Below are 23,140 nucleotides of genomic sequence, written 5' to 3'. Positions count from 1 at the left end.
AACCGAAAAGCATACAATAGCCTCCAGGGAGTCAAAAGATGCGTGACCCTAAACACAAGGGCCTTTAACCAAGAACCATAGGGTATCATTGAATATACAAGGTATGCGGGGGGAGAGCCAGGAAGAGTGTCTGCTACATAGCAGCGGTATTGGCAGTAGTGTGTCATGGGGCAGCAAAGGGAGCAAATGGCCACCTACACCCTTATCATTTCGAACTCGTCATAGTCAATCCCCGAGTAGCGCCAACAGCCGCCGATACGGGAGTTGATGACCGTGTAGGAGCGTTACTACGGTTGTGCGCCATGTGCGCACGGACAAGATGGCCGGCAGCAAGTGCAGAGCACAAACTCAATTCGCCTGCAAGCGTAGCGGCGGCAACAATCCGTGCGAGTTGACGGGCGTTGTCACCAGGGTTGGTGGGGTGGGAACCGCGTACACCAAGTAGGTCAAGCATAGCGGACTGTCCTTCAAGAATCGTACCTCCGCCAATGGTTCCGACCTCGATTGAGGGCATTGACACGGCAATCTGAAGGTTGCCATTGAGACTGAGAGCGTGGCAGTTAGTATACTAGTCTGAATCGTGACCATTGACAACCTGTAACTTACTTTCTCATAGTAGTGATGCAGCTACTGCTTTCCACATTCTGCGCAGGGTCCTGACCTGTTGCCAAGAAAATGGCAGTGACAATGTTTGATGCGTGTGCGTTGAAGCCACCCAAGCTTCCAGCCATTGCACTTCCGATCAAGTTTTTGCTGGTGTTCAATTCGACTAGCGCGTCAACGTTACTCTTGAGCACACTCTTGACAACATCACCAGGGATGATGGCCTCCGCTACAACTGACTTGCCACGCCCATCGATCCAGTTAAGAGCAGCAGACTTCTTGTCTGTACAGAAATTACCAGAAATAGTGATAGTGGCCATATCATCAAATCCACATTCTGTAGACATCACATGAAGCGCCTTCTCAACGCCCTTAGAGATCATGTTCATGCCCATAGCATCGCCGGTCGTGGTCTTGAAACGAATATACAGGTATGTACCAGCAAGAGCGGTCTTCATAGTCTGGAGACGAGCAAAGCGGCTGGTAGAGTTGAACGCAGCCTTCATGATGCTCTGACCCTCCTCAGAGTCAATCCAAACTTTTGCGGCGGCGGCACGTGCCAGGGTAGGGAAACCAACACAGGGACCACGAGTCATACCATCACCAGTGAGGACAGTCACTGCGCCACCACCTGCATTGATAGCCTTGGCGCCACGGCTGGCACTTGCTACCAACACACCCTCAGTGGTAGCCATGGGAATAAAGTAGCTTTGGCCGTCGATAGTAAGAGGTCCAGCAACCCCAAGGGGCAGCGGCAAATATCCAATAACATTCTCACAGCATGCACCGTGAACCAACGTATAGTTGTAGTCCTTGTAAGGGAGCTTCGAGGCCTCCAAAGAGCTTGTGACGGCAGATGTGGCCTTGGTCCTAGATACCACAGCTCTTCTGATCTTGACTGCCCTCGTGAAGGCATCAACACGGCTCATCAGGTCCTCACTTTCCATCGTCTTCTCCAGAGCATACCCTGGAATCTTGCCTCGCAAGCAAAGCTCAATCAGATCCTCGTCCGACAGATAGGGCGCCCGCTTTTCCTTCAGGAATACTTCACATTCCTCTGCACTTCTTTTCGAGCCGTCCGCATTCAGATCCACCTTGGGGTAAACCTTCGGTTCGACAACCTTCGGCGCAGGGGCACTCTCGGGTTCCTTGATACTCCAACGTGCCGCGTTGAAAAGGTAACCATTCAAGACGATGCTCAGGGTAAGCGCAGCGATGATCCATTTGCTGATGACTGGGTCCTCGACGCTCTTCAGCAAACTTTCAATCACGCGTCCCCCAACAGCATCTAAGAATTGATCAGTGTATTCGATGTCAAAGGACTGGCTATCTCCCGGCGCAGCATAATGAACTGAAGGATACTCGAGCTTGTACTTGATGGGTGGAATGACAGTCACAACAGTTTCTGTCATCTGGCTCTTCGCAGTCACATAGATTGAATCAAGACCGTTCTCAGCGACCTTGAAAGGGTCAATCGGTGTGGGCGCAAGCACATTGGATACCCGGGAGAGCAACGGAACAGGGCCCAGGGCGGAATTCCGGAAAGGAATGGCAGACAGGTTCACCACATTAATTAAAACGAAGCCTCCAACCATGAGAATCTTGAAGCGACGCACATTGCTTGACTTGATTTTCCTTCCGAAGATGCTAGTGTCGCTGTTTTCTGAGCCAGCCTGAGGCCAATCATTGCTCGAGGCCACGTTTTCGGCAACACGGTGCGTAATACCATCCTCTTCCAACGCTTTACGGAGCGCAATGTGACGCTTAATACGAGTGATTTCAAGCTTGATGCAAAGAATAGTCGTGTAGAAGGTAAAGAGCAGAAGGCAGTCGAAGAACAAAATCCAAGCAGCCAGGAAACAGAACTGTTTCAGACCGCCTTGCACCCCCGAAGCAGCGCCGGCAACGAGGATAGCAATCTCAATACAGTAGTCCCGGACGATCTCAAAGCCTTGTTCCCTGATTGCGGTTTGGATTGAGTCTTGAATAGATTTCGCAGTTGTCGGGTTCGCTTGACCGGAAGGAGCAGCACCACCGCGGCGCTTGTTGTCAGCTGAAGCATTGAGCACAGCCCGAGTAAGGATAATCGGCTTTTCGAACCCAATAGTGACAACGAGGAACGGGAGCCCTTCCGACAGGAGGAGCACGTTGATGGGAACGCCGAGTTTAGTCGTAACAAGGAGGCCAAACAGGAATGCGAAAGCTCCAGTCAGAAGAACCGTGCCCGCAAGCCAGAACTTCGAGCCCAAGCGTCTCATGGAGAAGAAGAGGGAGACGAAGCTTAGATGCATCGACAGGTAGCCTAGAGTCATAATGACAATATCAATCGTTTCGGCATGCTGATGGATGTAAGTAACAACACGAGTATTGAGGGCCAGGGGGTAGTACCTTGATCAGATCCACGAAAGAGCTCCATGCATCCGTGAGCCAGAGTTTAACTGTCCTGGGACCAGTGGCAGGTCCACGGGCCGCCCGCATAATCCATTTCTTTTGTTCACCGACATCCTCGTCGGCCGAGGAGTCGGGAATCTCCTGCACCGCTTTCAGGAATTGAGAAACCTGAGCATACGGGAGAGTAAACGCGAGAGACGAATCATGAGAAAAGGGGGAAAACAGATTTGGAGTATGAGGAACTTGTTGCGCAGAAGCGTTGGCGGGAACAGGAACTTCATCGGCAATGGGAGCAGCAGCATCAGACCTAGTCGAATCCGGAAAGACAAAGGTGGTCAATGCGAGATGCTGAGCAGCCTAGTCCAAGGATACAATGAGCATTCAAACGTATGTGTTGCCGGCGGAAAAGGGTTCTTACCTCGACATCCACGGGGTTCAGGGCATCTTCGACCTGCCATTTCCAGGACGTGCTTTCTCCCAGGCGAAGATTCCTGCCACCCTGGAGGAGCGTGTCCACATCGACCTGACCAGCGACATTCTTGGGGTTCCTAATACTGTCAAATATGCTCCCTTCGATCAAGCCGACATAAGTTGTACTAGCGAGCAAGGCAACCACGACGATTGTGTGGATCGGATGAGCACATGCCCGGCGGGATATGGATTGCAAGCCGCCGGTGACCTGGCGCTTTAACCAGCTCGGTTGGGCGTCACCCTCAGCGTCAGTTGCACGCCACTTTCGAGGGATCAAAGTCGCCGCCATCTTGGGGTGGTCGAAGGCAACAATTTCGACAAAGGAGAGAGGGCGGTGAGGGCCTCGTCTTGAGAGAAGTCCTGCGAAATCGACGGTCCAGGGAAAAGAACGTTTCCGCAGGATAGACCGCCCGACTTGTCTCAGACTTCACTCAAGCCTAATATAGACGGGTTATCCCAATGGTGAATACTTCTCCACAACCGTCAGACAATCGCATGGAGGGAGAAGAAGGAAAGGGGGTCGGTAGCGGGATTGTTGGGGCCCTAGGGGCAAAAAAGGATAGGCAGCGGTCAGTTATTTGTTCCGTACAACTTTTTAGGGGAAAGGGCCCGGTGGATCACGGCACCAACGTACCTAATTGACAATTGAGAGAGTGGGAGCCCTGTTCAGTGTAGAATGTACTTTCAGATAAACGGATGCGGCCACACCAATTCCTCTTCCCAACTGGGGAATTCTTTCTAAAATTGGCCCCTGAAGGGTTGAAAGTTGGGACGAGCTTCAGCTGTGCCACAAAACGCGTGCTGGAATTAAGTAAACCCGGGGTTTTCGCCGCCGAAAAATCGTAGCCACAGGTACTGTGGCCAATGAGGATGGAGTCGGGCGGATATATTACCCTCAATACACGGAAGTACCAGAGTAGGTAGTGGTAGGTAACAAGGTTTAAAACTTTTCCCCCTGTTGAAGAAGGTAGGCTGAAAGGTACAGAAAATCAATCAGAGAGAGGAAGCGAAAGAAAGAAAGGAAGGAAGGAAGAAGATGCGTGAGGAAATGGCGGAGAGACAATATAAGAAATTCCCCCCAAAAGGTAAGACGGGAGCTGACTGGAGAAATTCCCTCTTAGTCTAGAATACGGTAGTTTGGGTGGTTTTTTCTTGACCACTGGCTTATCGGGAACCCACCGAATACCACCCAGACTAAACGGATCTAGTGACTTTTATAGCCCTGAGAGGGTCATGTTGAGGTCAGAGAGTAATTTTGGAGGGTCCATTCGGTGAAGCTCTTCTTCCTGTCCTTTTTTTCTGACCTCCTCTTTCCCCAAAAGATTAAGTGCACCGAGCATCGACCACTATACTATAGAGCAAGGTTCTTATCCCTCGCAGATTCATTGCATAGCACCTAACAATACCACTCCGCGGTGCCGTCTCCCCAAGAAAGCAGGATTCTGTTTCGATCGCAATAAGCTGGAAATACAGGCCCAATGGCTAGCATTGCCAATGAATCGTTTGTCCCACCATAAATCCCGGCGTCCTTTGGATAGAAAGCCAATTAGGGCCGGCTTTTTGAACCGAAAACAGGCGTTTGACCTTCTGGATCCATGATATACCCAAGTACCTTATAGGGTTCAAAGTTTATCGATCCAGACATCATGGGTATGATTATTCTATGCCGTTCTTTCTCTGAGGAAAAAGTAAAACAAAAAACAAAAAAACTACATTCGACAACCCCCATGACCAAAGAGACAAGAAGAAGAAGAAGAAGAAGCAAAATACCAGGTCTGATGTCAACCTACCTGTGAGAGTCAATTTTTATGTAACTGAAAAGACTGCACCGCCCTTTTGCCATGGTATCCCAGCGAAGTCACCGCTAAACGGCCCTCAGGATTGTCTCCCAGTCCTCTGCATGTCGGGTTCCCGTGGGACGGTTTAATCCAAGTGGACACACAGCCAAGGGTTTGATTTGTGTACATACGTACAACAATAAATTACTCCGTCCTTCGCAATCCACTTGAGGAGTCTTGATCCGTCGGAGATAACGCGATACCCACATTCTCATCTAATCAATCTCTTCATCTCCCTCCAATCATCCCTCCTATATGGTCCAGATGGAAACTGACGACCCCATCGAAGAGGTATTTCTTCCGTTTTAAATATAAGTTCGTGGTATAATCGGGTATTGCACCACAAGGAAGGACTCGGGTCAAGGAAGGAAACACAAATAAAAACTGGAGGCCCTAACCGGCGGTTGGCAGAAAAGCAACAGAGCCAGCTGATCCAGATACGAGACAAATAAGCGTAAAGGATGGCTGACCTTTTCAATTGGACTGGAGGTGCATCCAAACCAACATCGGTTGGCACAAATCCATCAGTCATTGTGCAGTGTCATTTCCTACGATTGTGCCGCGGGATGAACAATAGAAGTTGGTCATAGACAATGGAACCATCTGGATACACCGATGGGTCGAAAGACACGCCTGACTTGGGGACCAATTGATCCAGAGAAACAAGCGAGTCCAAGACCACCACAACAATGAATACCCATTTTTTTGTGGAGATTTCTGTCCGCGCCAAGCACCTTGGAAAGGAATGCGAGACCGAACGAGGACTTCTAGCACCGATGCCGGATCGGGCTTAAGCAGACACTATGGATATGCGTGCAGGTCTTCCTCATACTCTAGGACAAGCTGTCATTTTGTTACTTCATACAAAGTAGACAGGCGGCAACTTCCCCAAAACCAATACAGTTGAAGATTGACGTACACCTACACACGGCTTCGAAAGGATTACTTATATTCCTGCTGCTATTACTAGTATTGATCGACAGAGCATTAGATTGCATTTATTTTTTTTAACTCTAAGCCAGCTTCTGAAGAAGTACCTGTCGTGGCTGCCAGGCAGGTTGCGCCGTTTCCATTCGCGCCGTTCCCTCCAAAGTGGGGCTGAAGAGATGTCTTGCCAATATGTCTCGGCGCTTGGACGCCCAATGTCTGCGGTAATACCCTAAGTTTTCCCTGGGTCTCGATATAGTCTACAGGTGTCTGATTCTGTTTCAGATTTGGCAACGGACGGCCTGTGCAACCTTGAAGCGTTAATACCTAGATCTCTGTGAAGGACCTCGATCTTAGCGCCATGGTAAATAACCACAACCAATGAGTGATGTCGCATGTTCCCAGTGTTTGTCTTTCTGCAACACTGGGATTGCCATGCTATCATGCCCAGGCTCATGAGACCATGGGAGCCTCAACCGATGCAGGTAAGCGCCGCTACTATTTGGAGGAATGTTGTGCAGATGGAACGGGCCTAAGGGCTCTCGTGGTTCCAGGATACCCTATCGTGTTGATCCAATTTGATGGATCTCTGAATGGGATAGATTAATGGACGAGGGGTGCCTGATTTGCATACTCTCGTAACACATCAAGAAGCAGATTGTGCCTGAACGATGACGTCGAAGGACCTATTCATTGGCTGTGGTCATCTGCATCACGCTTTCCCTCAAGTTTCTAATTATTTGGCGCCGCGTACCTGATGTTACTATTGATACTTCTATAGACTCCCCTTGTCCGCTCTGTTTCGAGTGCCTCCTTGTGGGCACGCCGCAAGGGTCCCTATATTCCATTGTTATTGATTGATGGAGACTTATTTGAGGATTATCATTGGCAAGTCAGAAGAGGGTCCCTTAAAGAACACTTTCATTTCTGTGTATTTATTGTCGATGCCCTTCGGTGAATACCCGATTTCCCATGTCCATTGTTGAATCCTCGGCATTGTCCCCCTTCGAAGGCATATCCAGGAAATTGATTGCTTTTTCTCTTCAAGATAATCCATTTGTATCCGAGGAAAACAAAGGAATCTTCAGGAAATAAAGAAAGTCTTACGACATTATGAGTATTTAACCCGTGTTGGTACTCCCTAGTCGCTTAATATATCCCCGCTAATTCATGGCCTAGACTGGTTTTGAAATTCATATACTCCGCTGGCCGGTATTTGTTGCATTCTTTTTCTGAAGACTAGGCCAACAACTGCAAGGGAGCATCCAAAGCATGGACTTCAGGCTCAGTACCTGGAGAAGCAGCCTGGGGCTGCTTTCTCTCCTCTTCCTGACCTCAACGGTCGTCGCCCATTCATGGGTTGAGCAGCTCATGGTTATCGCACCGAATGGCACCTTTGTCGGCTCTCCGGGGTATTCAAGAAGGAACGTACTTCGCTCTGACCCTGGATACAGCGACACTAAGATGCAATATTTGGTCCCAGAGGGTCGCAATGAGCTACTTCCAACTGATTTGCTGTGTAAGAATACCCAACAGCAGCAAGTACAGTCTGAAGGGAGTCCAAGGCTGCAGGCAAGCGCTGGCGCTGCCATTGCTCTCCGGTACCAGGAAAACGGCCATGTCACACAACCCGGGAATCAGCCGGGAAAGCCTGAGAATCGTGGGACAGTATACGTATACGGAACAACAAAACCAAAAGAAGATGAGAAGATCATGGACGTGCACAAGGTATGGAATAAAGAGGGTACCGGAGGCGACAAACGTGGCGTGCTCCTGGCAACACGAAACTTCGACGACGGCCGCTGCTATCAGGTCAACGACGACAGTATTTCAAAGCAACGCCAATCGAAATTCCCTCATACCGCAGATCAGTTAATGGGTGTCAATTTATGGTGTCAGTCAGACATTGCGTTGCCATCCAATGCACCATCCGGGAAGCCATACACTCTTTATTGGGTGTGGGACTGGCCAACACATCCTGACGTAGACCCGAACTTGCCCAAAGGAAAGCAGGAAATATATACATCCTGCATTGATGTTGATGTGGTAGCTAATGCAGGGGCTCAGTCGCATGTGGCGGCAAGTTATGTCAATGATCAATCCTTGAATAACGCTGCCATCCCAGCCCAGCTTGCGGACATCTTTGGTGCTGGCGCTTCTTCTGGCTCTGCGCAAAGCTCAGCAATAGTTGGAGCCCCAACGGCACTCAGCGGTCATGGGCCCGCAGCGTCCAGCTCTTCGCGAGCAGCCATCAGACCTAGCACCTCTTCGTCTTCACCTACCGTGCAGCGACTCCTACGTCGCTTGCCCAAGACCCAATGGCGCCACAGAGAGTAGCAACAGTAACATCCTTCGTGACAATGATGAAGACCGTCTTTCCTGGCTGTTCCGCTAGTGCGAGCCCCTAGTGAAGGTGGATGCAGAAAATGTCCCTTGCATTTGGATATTTGCGGCTTGGTTTGGAATTTCAGCCTCTGCTGGTGGTTGGCTGATTTTGGTCCTTTGGGCGAGCGATGGGTGTGAAACAAAGAATATAGACAAAGTATTTTGTGTTCAAGACCCGGTCGGGCAGGCCTGACCTATTAGAGACTTTGGAATGCTATGGTATCTGTTTTAATTATTCTCGTCTTTGACATACAATAGTTCTTTTCATCGGATGGTTTGCAATATAAATGAAACCTGCTTTGGATAATGAAACTTGCTCGTGGCTTTAGAAAGAAGGAAAAGGTTCCCCAGCCATAGAAAAGAAAAGATGAAAGCCGTTCCCTTACTTTCTCTTGTCTTCAAAGGTAAGGTGGTGATAGCCACTCAAATATCGAAGCGAGGAGGCTGGTGAATGTATGTCCTGTATGTCCATAGTATGGACCTGAGGCATTCCAGGGCCAATCAGGTATGGTTCAAGGCACTTGACTCTGAAACACGCTAAGCGGGTGTCACGTGCACGTGCCCGCATCGAAGAGAAAATAACTCTAAGCCTCAAAGCTGTTGCCCATGGGCATTGCGATTACAATTGGGATCCAGACGTCCTGTTGAGCTGTTCAGATCCTCGGCCGGATTGCTTGTTTGCCCTGCAGCTATTTCCCTGCGTCTGCCGGTGCCCTGGTGAGCGAATAATTTTAATCTCCCAGTGGCAGCAGAACTCCACAACGCAGCCGACTGCGCCTCGTTGATCCTTAACGCTTCAAGGCCAGTCTTCAAGAGTAAGTAATCTCCGACAAGCCTCTCCTACGCTGGGTCCCTCCACCGTCCAATTTCTTATCCTATCCTGTTTTGCAGGTCTTGCCAGGCACATACTCCTTTGCACACTTTTAATTTTCCTCGTTAACGCTCCCTTATTCAGTTTGCGCCATAGATATTTCGTCCATAGTTGCCATCACTGACAGCGGCGCTTTGCTCTGCTGCTATAATTAGAATTCCCATTCTACTCTCGACCAGCAAGCGCGGGACGAAACGCTCGAAACTGCATATTTTGCAGCACCCACTGGTTATTGGTCACCATATTACTGACCCCCTCTCTCGAATCCTATCGCTGATTCGGAGGTTTCCTTTAATTTCTATTTTACCATCGAACGGAACGTTACCCTTCGAACCATACCGAGGTGGTTCATGATCAATAGCCGCGCTCTCACCTGCCGCCGATTGTCAGTTCTTGTAGGCGTGTTTCAACAGACCCCATTGAGCCCGCATCGCGCTTGGTGCCCACGATCACTTCTGTGACTCTTGTCTCGGTGTCCCGGTATAGACCTCTTCAGCACAGCCTCCACAGTATAGCAACACCAGCCCGGATCGTGCTTGCACGCAAGGAGTTCACCATTGCCCCTCCGAGTCGCATGCTCCCTTCGTTGCCGTTCCTCTGGCTCATCCCTTCATTTGGTGAAGATAATCTTTCGTCTGCTTGTTGACAACAGGCATTCTTCTTCTGTCCCGAGTTATAGTAGAGTCGCGGGTGGACGATCGCAATGCCAAACTAGGGTGTAAATGTTTCGAAATTTGCCCTAGCGATCACATCCGAATTCTCTTACCCCATCTTGAATCTCTGACACAATTGTTCTCAGCGCTGGTTCTTTCCCGACGAGATCCATGACCACAACCATGACTTCTACGGCATTGCCACCTCCGTCGCAGCAGGATGACTCTGCGTCCAACTTAGCGGTCTTGCCTCCCATTGTCACGGACGCCACTGTCAAGCGACCCATTCGCCAACGCTCATCTTCGTATGCGAAAGACCGTCTTTCCACGCTCTCCAACGTTTCCCTAGCCTCTCAAAACCGGTCGCGTCCCGGTTCGCATGTTTTCCCCGTCTTTCATTCCAGCTTGCCGTATGCTCTAGTGCGAGATTTCGCATACCCATCAATCCATCCTCTACACTACGGTCCATTGCCACCACGTGCGTCCGGGGTGTCAACCCCGGTGAGTGAGCAGCGACGCCTGTCCGACCCTCCGGCTCCGTGGGATAGTTCGCGGGGACAGTGGTCAACTGGGCCATGGAGCACCGACCACAGCTACGGGCACCAACAACTTCCTGCGATGTCGTTCGGTGACGGCCCGCCATATAGCGAGGATGAAGATCTCCATAGTCCGGTGTTTTCTGCACCTCGCCACCGGAAGAACAAGTCCACGGGCACGGATCTGAATGGTGGGCGAAAGAGGAGCCCGAATCGCCAAGAGGCCACATGTTATTTGGGAGATACTGATCGCGGGATGTATGTCAGTACAAACGCGGACGGTAGCGAGACATACTATGTGAATGACGAGGATGAAATAGACGACGGCCCTGGCGGCGAGTATGTCACATACCCGGTAAATGAGAGCCGATACTCATATGCGGGGACATATGGGAACTATGCAAGCTATGCCCCTGACGTGGAATACGAATCGGAGGATGGGTATGCTGGTGATCGGTACAATGGCGACTTCCAGTTTGCCGTAGGATGTCCGGATGAAGAAATGCACGGAAAGGCGGTTGCACTTTTCGACTTCACTAGGGAACACGAAAACGAACTTCCCCTGACAGAGGGCCAGGTAATCTTCGTTTCTTATAGGCATGGCCAAGGTTGGCTCGTTGCGGAAGACCCGCGGACCGGGGAAAGTGGATTGGTACCGGAAGAGTTCGTTCGGCTGCTCCGGGACATTGAAGGGGGACTGACATCGTTGAACGGTGATCCGGACTCTGAATTATTGGATGACACTCACCCTACCCGCGATTCGACCGAATGCCACCAGGAGATGGCACCAACTCGGGACGACCACCCGAGCTATGTTGCTAATGGCGAGAAGAAGGAGGACAACGAACAAGGGGTTGATACGGTGAAGCAAACTATGGAGAAAACACAGCAGGATGGACAGCATGTCGCCGTTCCGATGAAGACGTGATGTGTCCATTTCTGTGGGGATACGCTGGAACTCATAATAAGACCTGTCATGCGGAGTGGTAGAGTCAAGCCATCGCCCCATCATCCCCTGGATCTTCTGGATCTTTTCCGGGCGAATCCCTTCTGTGCTTGCTTGAGTGTTTCAAAACGGTTGAGCTACGGCACGAAAACCCATCGATTTCTTTGCTTTCTCGGTTCCCAGGCTGGAACTTTCAATTCTACATGATAACAGCGGAACGACCCGCTGAGCCAGTTATATGGTAGGGGTGGAGTGTGCATGCATGTTCTGATCGCTGTCTTGCGAGAAGACATTGCTGGCGTCGCGTGCCGGCAACGTAGCATCACATCAGACTCTAGGTTTCTGTGGTTTGTAAATATGTTTATGCTTTGTATTTTTCAGCGTCGGCGTCGCATAATGCATTAGATTTGACACATTGTCTGATTATGTTTCAGGATGGGAATGAGAACCCAGTATAGTATATGTGGAAGAACTAATGATGCTTCATATTGTTACCGATCTCTACTTTTATTCTTGTATGTTCCTCCGTCTCAACTGAACAGATCCCAACGATTGAAGGAGGCTACTTGAATGAATGAATTGGCACTGTATGTTAGAGCTTCATATATAACGTTCCGTATCCTGACCTGTTTTGAACCCTTCTTCAAACGGAGAGAGAATATTAGCGGCCAGAATATTCTCCTACCCAGCATGAACCACCCCAGTATACACTCGTACACACCCACATATGTCATTAAGCAAGCCCCCCGGCCTCTTCCATTAATAAGATGCTATAGATACAGAAAAGAAAAGAAAGAAGAAGAAGAAGAAGAAGAAGAAGAGAGAGAAAGAAGAGGGATATATACACACGTCAAACGCACTCCACCTCGCCTCCAAAAAACCATCTCAATTCACCCACCAGAACCCCGAACAACAGACGCTCCATCCAACTCAGCAACAACCGTCCTCTGTCCCTCCAATTCCGACAGACCAGCCCCCTTCTCACCACCGACCCCAACTACCCCCCGTCCACTGGCCCCCTCCATCTCATGCAACGCCGCCCCGCCCTGCGCATCCATCTCCTGCCTCATAGTCCCCTCAAGCATCGGCAGGTCCTTCCCCACCACCTCCTCCTCCACCGGCTTACCCGCCTCCGAAGCAGGTCCCTGAGCATCCGGACCCTCCTGTGCAAGATCTCTCTTGCCCGTCCGCCGACGAAAGAAAAGAAACAGCGCGATAACCCCGAGCAGGAACGCCGCGCCAACAACACCACCGACTATCCCCCCTATCTGAGATCCCGAGAGTCCTTGTTTTGACTCTGCAGCTGGCGCTGCGGCTGAGGTGGTCGGCGACGAGACAGACGGTGTTGTGGAAGTGGAAGTGGAGTTTGATGTCGAAGTTGGAGATGTGGTGGAGGAGGTAGAGGAAACCGTGGAGGTCCCGTTTGACATGTTCTCGTATGTCACGCAGCATTGGATGGAGCTTATCCCCGGACATGGCCAGTTGGGCTGTCGTCATTGTTAGTATCGTCTGCTAAGGGGATAGACGGAGGAATGGCATGTAGGGAGAAAAGAGGGAGATGTACAGCCGATCCGGAGAAGTAGTTGCCCCCATCACAGGTCTGGTTATTGGTGTCTCGACAGTAACCTGTCCCTTCGGGGACTGTGCAGCGACGTTGGAGACAGCACTAAGTTGTCTTTTCTGTTAGTATGTTGGATGCTTCCTCTCTGTGGGGGTGGAATTTGATGGAGGGCAATACATCGTCGCCTTTGTTATCGGAGCATTGACTTGTGTAGACGAGTCCTTTGCCTGAGGTAGATTTAGCTTCTGACACACTCCGCAGGAATATCTAGAGTTTAAAGGGGGAGGGAGGGAGGCAATACAGTCAGATTGGCCGCGACATTCTCCTTGTCCTATGCCTCCCCAGCAGGAAGCGTAGGTTGCCCGGGGGAGAAGAGGGTGATAGAGCCCGTCTGGGAAAAGGGTATCGATGTACATATTATGGGGATTCGAACTATATCGAGACAAGTTTTGTATCGATGTGAAGATGAAAGGAGGAGAGAAGGACTCGAAGAAAAGCCCCTTAACAGGCGCCGATAGAGTTCTTCATATACGGATGGGTAGTTGACATGACACGAGAGAGGCTGCAACCCAAACACACCCACACACACTTTAACCTTCTCGTAAAAACCCGGTAGACTACCAGACAATTGTAGCCTCAGCCTAAACCCTTCAAGAACCAAGTGAATATGACTCGCAAGATACGACCCCAAGGAAATCTTAGCCTTAGGGTTAGTGGTCTCGGCCACCCCAATAATTGGCTAGACCCTGGGATGGTCTCCATGATTGCAATACCCAAAGCACGGATCGACAGAGATCCCAATCGCATTCTCCACTGTGCTGGCTGGTCGTTGGTGTCTTAGCGCGTGCTGATCATCGAGGGCGGGCAGGATGAATACGAGGATTGTCGGGGCGGGTTGAGTCTTGACTGTCATTATGATCATCCCTTGGCTGAAAATTAAGGACAGGGAGTATTTTCCGAGGGATTGATGGAATTTTGCATTTTTACGAAAAGGCTTTACTCTGTTAAACTTTCCTTCCTTCCCCTTTTGCCTCATCCAGCGCATTTTATTCAAGTGGCCTTGCTGGAAAGAGGCCGTCGTTGGGCTGAGATAGAACGCCATCTAACAGCCGGGAAACATTACTTCGTCGTGTAGGAAGTTTCTTTTAGTAATAACCTTTGGTCTGACAGGGTCCTGATAACAAAAAGATCAATATTTTCCCAAGCCTCGACACCATGCAAAGAATAAAAGAGCAATCGTGACCATCCGGATGTACAGAACTTGAAACATGAGATCGAGGAGGAATGGTCTGGCATCGTCTGCTACCAATGATTCGTTGCTTAAAATGGGAATGAAGAACCGTGAAATCGCAATAATATTGCAGATATTGCTCAGAACAAAAGAAATTTAACTTGAAAAAACAGTATAAGCGCACAGACAGATTAGCCCAGTAAGTCATCCAGCCCGGAGCTGCTGGTCTTGGTCCCTTGCTGAGAGGGTTGAGAAGCAGACAGCGATGCAAAGCTGGACGCTGCGGGCGCCCCCCAGATGCCCGCACTCGCCTTCTCCTTGGCCATGCTTGCCAAGTTAGGCCCTTTGCTTGCATTTGCATTCGACTTCTGCAGCCCAGCACCGGCACTGGCGGTTGACCATAGAGATCCGAAAGCGTCGCCATTCGAGGACTTGGATGCAGCAGGTTTAGCTGCTGCAGGCGCGCCCGACGTGGCAGATGTAAAAGATGAGGTTGATGCCATGCCTGGCCGGTGGTTAGACACTCCCGCCTGAGGCTGCATGACGGAAACAGAGGTGAAGTAGTTCGGTGTTGCGGCCTGGAATCCTGTTGGCTTCGGTTGTGCCGGCTTCTGTTGCTGTGGCTGCACCATAGAGCTCTGCGACAGTGTTGGGGATGCCATTGTACTCGAAGTTGGAGTCGGGGTCATCGATGTAAACCCAACAAGACCGTTCAAATTGGTTCCTTGCGTAGCGGACACCGGCTTCGGCGCAGCAAACTGGGTGCTTGAGGTAGTGCTCACAGTGTTCGCTGGTGGAAGAATAGAGAATTGGTTCGATGCCGCTGGAGCGGGAGCGGGAGTCGCAGACTGGAAATCATCGAAGTCGTCGTCGTCCATGGGTTTGGAATCGAGTACATCTAGGCCGTTACTGCCTGCAGGCTTCTTGCCGGCACTGGTTGAAGCCGTTGGGGCCACCTCTTCCTCTCCAAAGTCAAAAAGGTCCGGCTCGGGTGCCTTGGGTTTCGGCGGCTCCGGCTGCTTTGTCGATCGGGCACGGGGCGGGCTTGCTGCACGTCGTGGCGGCGGGCTGGCATCTGCTTCGTCATATTCATCGTATTCTTCAAATCGGTTGCCTCGTCGCCCGGTGTCCTGGAAGTCGCTTGTGTTGCCACCGAACCCACCTCCATCACCGTAGACACCCCCGCTGTACCCGCCAAACGACATGCTGTCACTTCCAAAGCCCCCGTACCTGGAGTTTGACATTCCTCCTCCCATATGGGATCCACCCTCAAAGCCACCAAACTTATTGCGATTAGTTTTGGCCTTCTTTCTTTCTGCACGAATCTGATCCACATCGCCAAGAAGTTTCACCAACTCTGACGATCGGTTGCGCACATTAATACCTTGATCTTTCCCATTCTGATCGATGAAGTGGAATTGGCGAAGCATTCGTAGAAGGGACATGTGAGATCGCGCATCGTCAACAACTCGTTCCGATCCGTTCTTGACTAAGAACTCCAAAAGCTGAAGTGCCTGCAGGTTCAAGGATTGCCAGATTAGATACCTCCTGTAGACAACCAACTGGTCCGGCAAGTCCTACCTTATAGATCTGTCGCCACTCCTCTGCAGTCTTGTCTGTAAAGCGTCTGTAGATCATCGGCATGATTTCATTGAGTAGCTGGCTGCACTCCCCAGTATATTGGTTAGCAACCGGGTAATTGTATGAACGAACAAGTTAATGACTGACTAGCTGTGAGTTCCGTTGGCAATTTCTTGCATCAATGTGGTTGAGGCACCCCAAGGCTCATTGTTTGTGGCTTCTCGGACCTACTGAGCATAAGCGACTGTAGTTGAAAGCCATTCCGTATGCATGTATGTATAGTTCTATAGAGATCGGCAGAGGACGGAATTTGGGAATGGTGGCACATACCTTGGCCTCCATCTCGGTATAATTCATGACAGCTATGACTGTCAGTATATTTACTGCAGTGCCATATTCGCGCGGTGGGAGGCACGTATATCAATTTAATCGGGGGCATGATGCGGGACATACCATTCTGGACCTTGCGGACTCCCGCCTTGAGGTCATACAAGGTCAGGTTGCTGACTTGCTCCTTGAGATTGGAGAGATCCATAACGCAATCAGCACTAGTGCAATCTTGCGCACTATTTATCGGATCAACAATATAGAGAGAGACAAAAGTCGGGAATTCGTAGAGGGTTGGATGATGCGGGAGTCGAGGAATCAATCCACCTGGCAACGCCGTTGGGCTCCAAGCCAACCGCCGGGTCACGTGGCAGCCCCTGAGCTCCAGGACAAAGCAAGACGTCGACATCATAGGATTTGTTACAGCTTGATTAACGGACGGGCGCCTCTTAGATACTAAGTATCTACTGGTGATAGTATTGCTATCGAAACACACATATCGTCATGTACTAAACACTACTCAAATACATACATAAAATCGTCTGCATAATCATCATAACAGGGGTAACGTGTAGAAATGTAGAGGGTAATCATCTCAAGAAAGTCAGTGCATAACGACAACAAAACAACGGGTTATCATCGAAGGAACATAACACAGTGAGAATTGGCTTGGATCCTGCATGTTGTGCTTTCTATATACGTCATGCCGAATGTGCCGTTTCCTTTTCATGCGTGACATTTCATCAATAGGAAAGGGGATATCATAGGTGAAACCAGAAGAGTAGGAAAAAGGAAAAAGAAAGTGGACAATGGAATAGAAACCAAAAATGAATGCATCACCCTACATGGGGATCATTCGTTATAGAACTTCCTCATGATCAAATGCAGGAAAAGGTTGACATTGACTCGTAGCTGCCCGTCAAAGAAGTCGAGGAACTGCATATTGTTGAACTGGGCTTGCAGCAAGTCATCCAGTGGCACCTGCGCATTCGCTCCAGGGACCATCATTGGGCCGCTACTGCCATCAAGAGTGAACACCCCAACTTCGTTGCTGGAAATTGTCAGGTCGACTCGGTCCCACTGACGTTCTGTATAGCCCTTCCAGTGAACTAAAACACCTTTGTCTGCCAAGTTACGAGCCGAGTACTTGTAGGAACCAAACTTGAACACCTTTCCTGATTTCTGGAGCTCGCGTTGGTGATCCCACTGCTTCGTAAATGGCAAGAGGAATCTTTTCTTCCCCTTTTTATTCTGCAATGTCACCATTGCCTGCTCAATGTAGTCATTATATGTCTTGAACTGTTGCTCTAACCAGGCGGCTTGATCATTGAGGCGGGCCAGTGTTGAACGAGCACTTTCCAGTTCTCTCTCTCGCTGAATTCTGCGGCGATGCTTGGTTCGAATATCGATGGCAATGGCATTTAACAAATCCTGATAGTGGTTGTCTCGACGGATCTTCCCGGTTTGTTCAAGCTGAAGGATGTTTTCGAGCGCAGTCCGCTTCAACTCCGAATAATTCATGGACGCAATATCCACCATCGTATGTGCCTCAGAGTAAGCGCTTCTTCTGGTGTTGTTCGCACCCAGTTCTTCCCGGACCAATGTCATCCACTTTCCTTCGTCTTCCTCAGTCGGGGGCTTGACCATAATTTCCATCAAGTTAGCGCCTGACTGAACCCGTATGATATAGAGGATGCATCGTTTTGTTTCCATAAATAACGCTTTCACATCAGCCTCCGGATCTACATTCATCTCATTAGTACTAGCTAGCCTTGGGACAATTGGCGGAGGCGGCTTCCTACCTTCAACCTGTGCAAGCTTGGGGTTCAGAGTGAGGCTGATCTCTGAGGTGTTGACACTCATCAATTCATTTTCATTGGATTTAACGTTTCCAAGATCGCGGATGACCTCCTTTAGAATGTCATCGGGGTTCGGGCAAATATAGTGTATTTCCGATGCCACAAGTTGATGAATAGAGAAGATATCGGATAACTTGATGTATAATGTCGGTTTCGTTTTAGCGTAGAGATCATTGAATTCATCAATATCAAAATAAGCTTCGGCGTCTTGTACTGAGATCACTACGTAATAGTTAGCTTCTAGGACATCGAACTAGAGGGATCGATTACTTACTGCCGCCCCAAATGTGGCCAAGACGTTGGATCGAATCACCAATGTAGCTATTCAAAGGCTGAAGATAAACATTCTCGGCGCCGAAAAGTCTCCCTGATGCCACCTGCGCAATCACCTTCGCGATTTCAGAGAGGTTTCGCTTTTGCTCCTGCGTCAGGCCACGATCAACAACTCCGTACTTTTCGGGCTCCATAAGCGCCGGCTGGAAGTAATTCTTCCACACCCAATGACCGGTTGTCTGAAGGATGAAGCCTAGGTCATCTCCAGCAAACCGGGACTGGAGGCTTTCGTACATCTCCTTCGCGATATACCGAATTCCAAAAGGCATACGGTATAGAAGTTCCTCAAACGCTGTGAAGAATTGATCGGCAATGTCGCGGAGATCTTGTAAATGTTGGATAAAGGTTGCCCTTGTCTCAGGATCCCTGATTGCTTCTTCACGCGGGATGTCCAAGCGCCGACGACTTTGTTTACCAGTGCGGAGCTCTTCGTTGTTGATGGCCGAGCGATAGATCTGTATAGGATCGCTTTCCAAGTCCAAGTCGCGGTTGTCAATAATGTTCTCTTTCACAACAGTACCTAATACATCGCGCATGAACTTTCTGTCACGTGGAGACTTCATGTATGAGGCGAAGAGCTTAGTCCAGAAAGAGTTGCAGCGTAAATAATCGTGGATGGAGTCAAAACTTTCAATTTCTTCACGTGCAGAGCGAGCCAGCAGCTTGATCAAGTAGTACTCCTCGCGCCTCTTTTGAGAATACCCAAAGAGACCCATCATCAAGTGTCGAATCCTCTCATATTCCTTTTCTGATGTATTGAGCTCACGTAGCCTTCGGAAAAGTTTGGCAAGGTACTGAGACTGCGTCTGCAGAAGGAAGAAAAAGACTTGATACTGCTCTAGTTTCCTTCTCGATGTTTTGTTCAAGGCTTTCAGATCGAAGGGGTCCTTTGACGCGATTTCTCTGTTCGGTAACAGACTTCCAACATGACCGCCAAAGTGCTTCTGGTGCTTGACGACCTCATCTAATGTAATTTTGTTTTTCACTAAGAGAGCAATCTTGATGTCAAGCTGGCTGATATATTGTTCTGCCAGTTCATTCTGACGAACTTGCTGAACTACCAGCTTCCTCATCCGCTCGAATTCAATCTCTTCGTCGAAATCGAATTCGCTATCGTTTAGCAGATGTACAAAGCCTTTGACTGTTCCAACGGGTGGGTTTTTCCCAGTTGTGAGACTCTTGTATGCCTGACCTTGAATCCTACCTCGCACAAAGCTTTGGGCCTTGATGACCTTTTCCATGTTCTCTCGGTAGTATCGACGCTTCTCCTCAAATTTTGATCGTATCATGTGTCCCCGTATGTGTGACTGGAGATCTGTAATGACATCTTCTTCGGCAGCGAGATCGGCCAATGATTGTCCGACCTCTACTCGAACAAGCATCGCTCTTATGTGTGCCTGTAGCTGGCTGACTTCATCCTCGCAGTCATCGAGTTGCTCAAGTATACCACCAACCTCAATTCGCAGAACTGCAGCTCGGGCGAGGGCCTGCAGGTTGATAATCGTAGGTTCCTCTGCCTGCAGTGCTTCAGCATCAGCTTCCAGGCGTCTTCTCACAAGGGAGCCCCTGGCCCTCGACTGCAATTCAAGGATTGACGCTTCCTCATCACTCAGTTCCTTCTGCTGGGAGTCCAAGAAGGACCGAGTAGCTCTCCCTCGGAGTATGCTTTGGAGACTGATAAGCAATGGTACATGCTCCCTCAACTCCTCACGCAGAGAATCAAGCTGTTCCCTTACGGCGTTGCCACGAGCCATGGCTTGCAACGCGATAAATTGATCTTCTGCTTTTCTGAGGGCTTCTGCAAGCCGTGACTGCTGCTTTCTCACTGCCAAGGCTCTTGCCCCTGATTGAACAGCTATAATTGAAGGGGCCTCTTGAGCAAGCGAGTCTCTCACTTGAGATAAAGACTTCCGAGCCAGCGAGCCTCGAATCGCTGCCTGCAGCAATGCCACATTTTCTTGAGCGCTGTCCATATCAGCATATTGTGCATTCATCTGCTGTCGTAAGAAAGAGCCTCGAATTAGAGACTGGAGGTCTCTGATGGCATCTTCAGCAGATTTTGTCTCTTCGCATTGCTTTGAAAGCTTGTTGCGCAGTAGGTCACCCCGGATGGTGCTCTGCAATAACCGAACTTGGTCCTCTGCGCCTCTGATATCGTAATAAAGAGCACTAATAGACTTGCGTTGCAAGGCGCCGCGGATGGCAGCCTGTAATAGCTGAACATGATCCTCTGCATCTCTGGTGTCGTAGTAGAGAGCGCTAACAGCCTTGCGTTGCAAGGCTCCTCTTATGGCAGCTTGTATCTCTTTGATCCCCGATTCTTCCTTTCGCATTTGGCCTTGAAGATATTGCACCTGGGCCCTCGCTTTGGAGCCTCTTATCAGTGTCTGCAGCTGTAGTATACCGTGCTCCTGGGCCCGGTAACTTTCCATGTCATATTCCTGGCGGGATCGTACAATAAAGCCTCGACAAATTGCTTGAAGATTCACGGCAAACGCACGCATATCCAGGCGATATTGAACGATTTGGCGGGTCCAATCTCCTCTTATCCTTGACTGCAAATCGATAAGTAGAGGCTCGAAATCCCACAGGCCATTCATTAGATTTCCCAGCTTCAGTCGCAGCATAGCGCCTTTAATCTGAGCTTGGAAGTCGGCAATCGAAGCTTCATTTTCATGCAACTCCCGCTCAATTCGATCTTCCTCAGATTCGGGCTCGGGCTCAGGTTCAGGTTCTGGCTCGGCCCCAAAATTCGCGGCCATGCCGCTAAAGCTAGGCATGCTGACTCCTGCCTTATCGAGACCCTTCTGCGTCTGTTCAAGCTCATGATGCTCGAACTCCAATTGTCCAACGAGGTTGCCCATCCGGAAGTCAACAAGGCCCTTTTTGAACAACAACCATGATAGTGCGTGGACACAGTGAATGACCTTGGGGATATTCTTCTTTTCGTATAGATCAATCAGCTCAAATCTGAAAAGCTCCGGGAGTTCGACTTCGTCTAAGAGTCGGAAGAATAGTGCTATATTATCGGAATGACGATACTGCAGCTTGGGATGTCTGAAAATTCGTAGCGTGCGGTTCGGGTACATTGCTTGAACCACTTCTGCGAGCGTTACTCCATCTCGGAGGGCTTCTTCCAGTTGAACAATGGGCGGGATTTGCTTATGAATGACTTCTTCAATCCACTCTTTGGCTTCTCCGATATGACATAAATATTCATAGGCCTGTAAGAATTGTCGCTGCTTGTCCATCCAGTTTCCGGCAGCCCATGATGATGCGTTTTTCCTTCGATTAATATTCCCGCCACCAGAGCCGGCCACTGAATCAGTACGCTTCAAGCGCCGTCGTCCCAGCAGGCCCACCACGGAAGGGCTGTCTAAGGCGAACTCCTCCGTCTCGCCCGATTGTGCAATTTTGGATAATGTGCGCAAATGTCCAGTCGACGACTTTTGAAAGGTTTCTAGCTCCGGCGTAGACAGTGTGGTGGTTAATGGAGGTGGTTGTGGTGTGGACAAGCTATGAGAATGCTGTGTCTTGATTGGGGACCGTGTTTGGGGCGAAACAGCAAGAGGACTGAAATCGTGCGGCGACCTGGGAGATGGAGGTGCATACACATCATGCGATTCAATCTCCTTCAGCGATTCCTTTTCTCCATGATAATCATTGCGGCGCTCAGGTGTTTGAGGGCGGTTCTCTTTCCAAAACTGAGGATTGTCTATCGTCCGGTTTCTCGAATGGCCGTAGGCGACTTGCTTAACTGCGGGGGTAGAACCGTTTGGTGCTTGAGAGAGCGGCCGTAGCGAGCGGCGGACACTTTCGTATGTTGTCCCGGCGTTTGACCAACGGCTCGGATCGGCCTTAAATCTGTCGGTACTCATGGTGTTTGCTTCACTCTTTCCACGTTTATGTCCAAAGCTGGGTGTGGAGCCCATGGATCCCGTGGAGGACACTGTACTTGTGCGACTGGGAGCTAGCGAATCGGTTGATATTGAGTATATAGACGAATTTGTGGATGCGGTTGAGCCATGGCGAAGTGGACTCGATGTTTGTGTTGGAAAATCCGTCTGGGTACGTCGGAGAGAGGCTGAGTGGCTTGACATCACTAGTACCGCTTCGTACTGAAGAATGCAAAACCGAAAGAAAATAGAGCAGTCTCGGCTTCAATTGGCCGCATGCCTGCCTCTCCACCGAAGCAGCAATCTGGCCGAGTGATCAACTGTTAAGTTAAATGAGATGGAATGCTAATTCAAGGGAGGAACAGCATTGCCCCGTGGGAACGGAAAGAATTGGGAAGGGGAACCGGGTTGATATAGAAACGGGATGGATTTCTCTGCGTTCCTGACGGTACCTGATTCGAAGGCAATCGGAAAAAGAGAAAGAGAATGCGAAGTCCGCCCAAGAAACGTGGGTTTAGACTCGCAGGTATTAATAACCCGACAAACTTCGCAACTTCCCACTAAATTTAGTATTTGTCGCAAGGTCAATAATTGAACTGACGATTGATGCTGGTGGTGATGGAGAAGCGGGGAGTGAGGGAAAGTAAACCAAGTGGAAAGTGCTTGCCAGCCCCAGCGACGAAAACAAATCTCCCGATCGGGTATGGTTGGCGCTCCAGGGTGATACGCCA

At 49.8% G+C, this 23,140-nt stretch overlaps 6 protein-coding genes across 6 annotated transcripts; 2 read left to right on the top strand and 4 right to left on the bottom strand.

Annotated features, from left to right (window-relative positions):
• Positions 1-205: 205 nt before the first annotated feature.
• hmg1 (HMG-CoA reductase) lies at positions 206-3,754 on the bottom strand (the record flags this gene model as incomplete). Its single annotated transcript, XM_015549804.1, has 4 exons — positions 206-545; positions 607-2,942; positions 2,992-3,351; positions 3,413-3,754. 4 exons carry the CDS (start codon positions 3,752-3,754, stop codon positions 206-208), a joined length of 3,378 nt encoding a protein of 1,125 aa, XP_015408892.1.
• A 3,748-nt stretch (positions 3,755-7,502) lies between these two features.
• Positions 7,503-8,567, top strand: ANOM_004546 (uncharacterized protein; the record flags this gene model as incomplete). Its single annotated transcript, XM_015549803.1, has 1 exon — positions 7,503-8,567. The coding sequence occupies one exon, from the start codon at positions 7,503-7,505 to the stop codon at positions 8,565-8,567; it is 1,065 nt and encodes a 354-aa protein (XP_015408900.1).
• A 1,755-nt stretch (positions 8,568-10,322) lies between these two features.
• Positions 10,323-11,603, top strand: ANOM_004545 (adaptor protein NBP2; the record flags this gene model as incomplete). The annotated part of the gene is made up of 1 exon (XM_015549802.1): positions 10,323-11,603. The coding sequence occupies one exon, from the start codon at positions 10,323-10,325 to the stop codon at positions 11,601-11,603; it is 1,281 nt and encodes a 426-aa protein (XP_015408901.1).
• A 908-nt stretch (positions 11,604-12,511) lies between these two features.
• ANOM_004544 (uncharacterized protein) lies at positions 12,512-13,613 on the bottom strand (the record flags this gene model as incomplete). The annotated part of the gene is made up of 2 exons (XM_015549801.1): positions 13,437-13,613; positions 12,512-13,108 (listed from the first exon to the last, which is right to left on the bottom strand). Exons 1-2 carry the CDS (start codon positions 13,596-13,598, stop codon positions 12,512-12,514), a joined length of 759 nt encoding a protein of 252 aa, XP_015408893.1. The 5' UTR covers positions 13,599-13,613.
• A 991-nt stretch (positions 13,614-14,604) lies between these two features.
• ANOM_004543 (ENTH domain-containing protein) lies at positions 14,605-16,529 on the bottom strand (the record flags this gene model as incomplete). The annotated part of the gene is made up of 5 exons (XM_015549800.1): positions 14,605-15,927; positions 15,995-16,076; positions 16,142-16,221; positions 16,325-16,356; positions 16,448-16,529. The coding sequence occupies 5 exons, from the start codon at positions 16,527-16,529 to the stop codon at positions 14,605-14,607; spliced, it is 1,599 nt and encodes a 532-aa protein (XP_015408903.1).
• Positions 16,530-17,173: 644 nt separating this feature from the next.
• ANOM_004542 (putative Ras GTPase activating protein) lies at positions 17,174-22,613 on the bottom strand (the record flags this gene model as incomplete). The annotated part of the gene is made up of 3 exons (XM_015549799.1): positions 17,174-18,063; positions 18,124-18,402; positions 18,455-22,613. The coding sequence occupies 3 exons, from the start codon at positions 22,611-22,613 to the stop codon at positions 17,174-17,176; spliced, it is 5,328 nt and encodes a 1,775-aa protein (XP_015408902.1).
• Between the last annotated feature and the right edge of the window lie 527 nt (positions 22,614-23,140).

Source organism: Aspergillus nomiae (assembly GCF_001204775.2).
Source record: "Aspergillus nomiae NRRL 13137 chromosome Unknown contig00064, whole genome shotgun sequence".
In the NCBI taxonomy this organism is placed as follows: Eukaryota; Fungi; Ascomycota; class Eurotiomycetes; order Eurotiales; family Aspergillaceae; genus Aspergillus; species Aspergillus nomiae.
The sequence above is the reverse complement of the archived record's forward strand: the minus strand, read 5'-3'. Positions and strand labels throughout refer to the sequence as shown.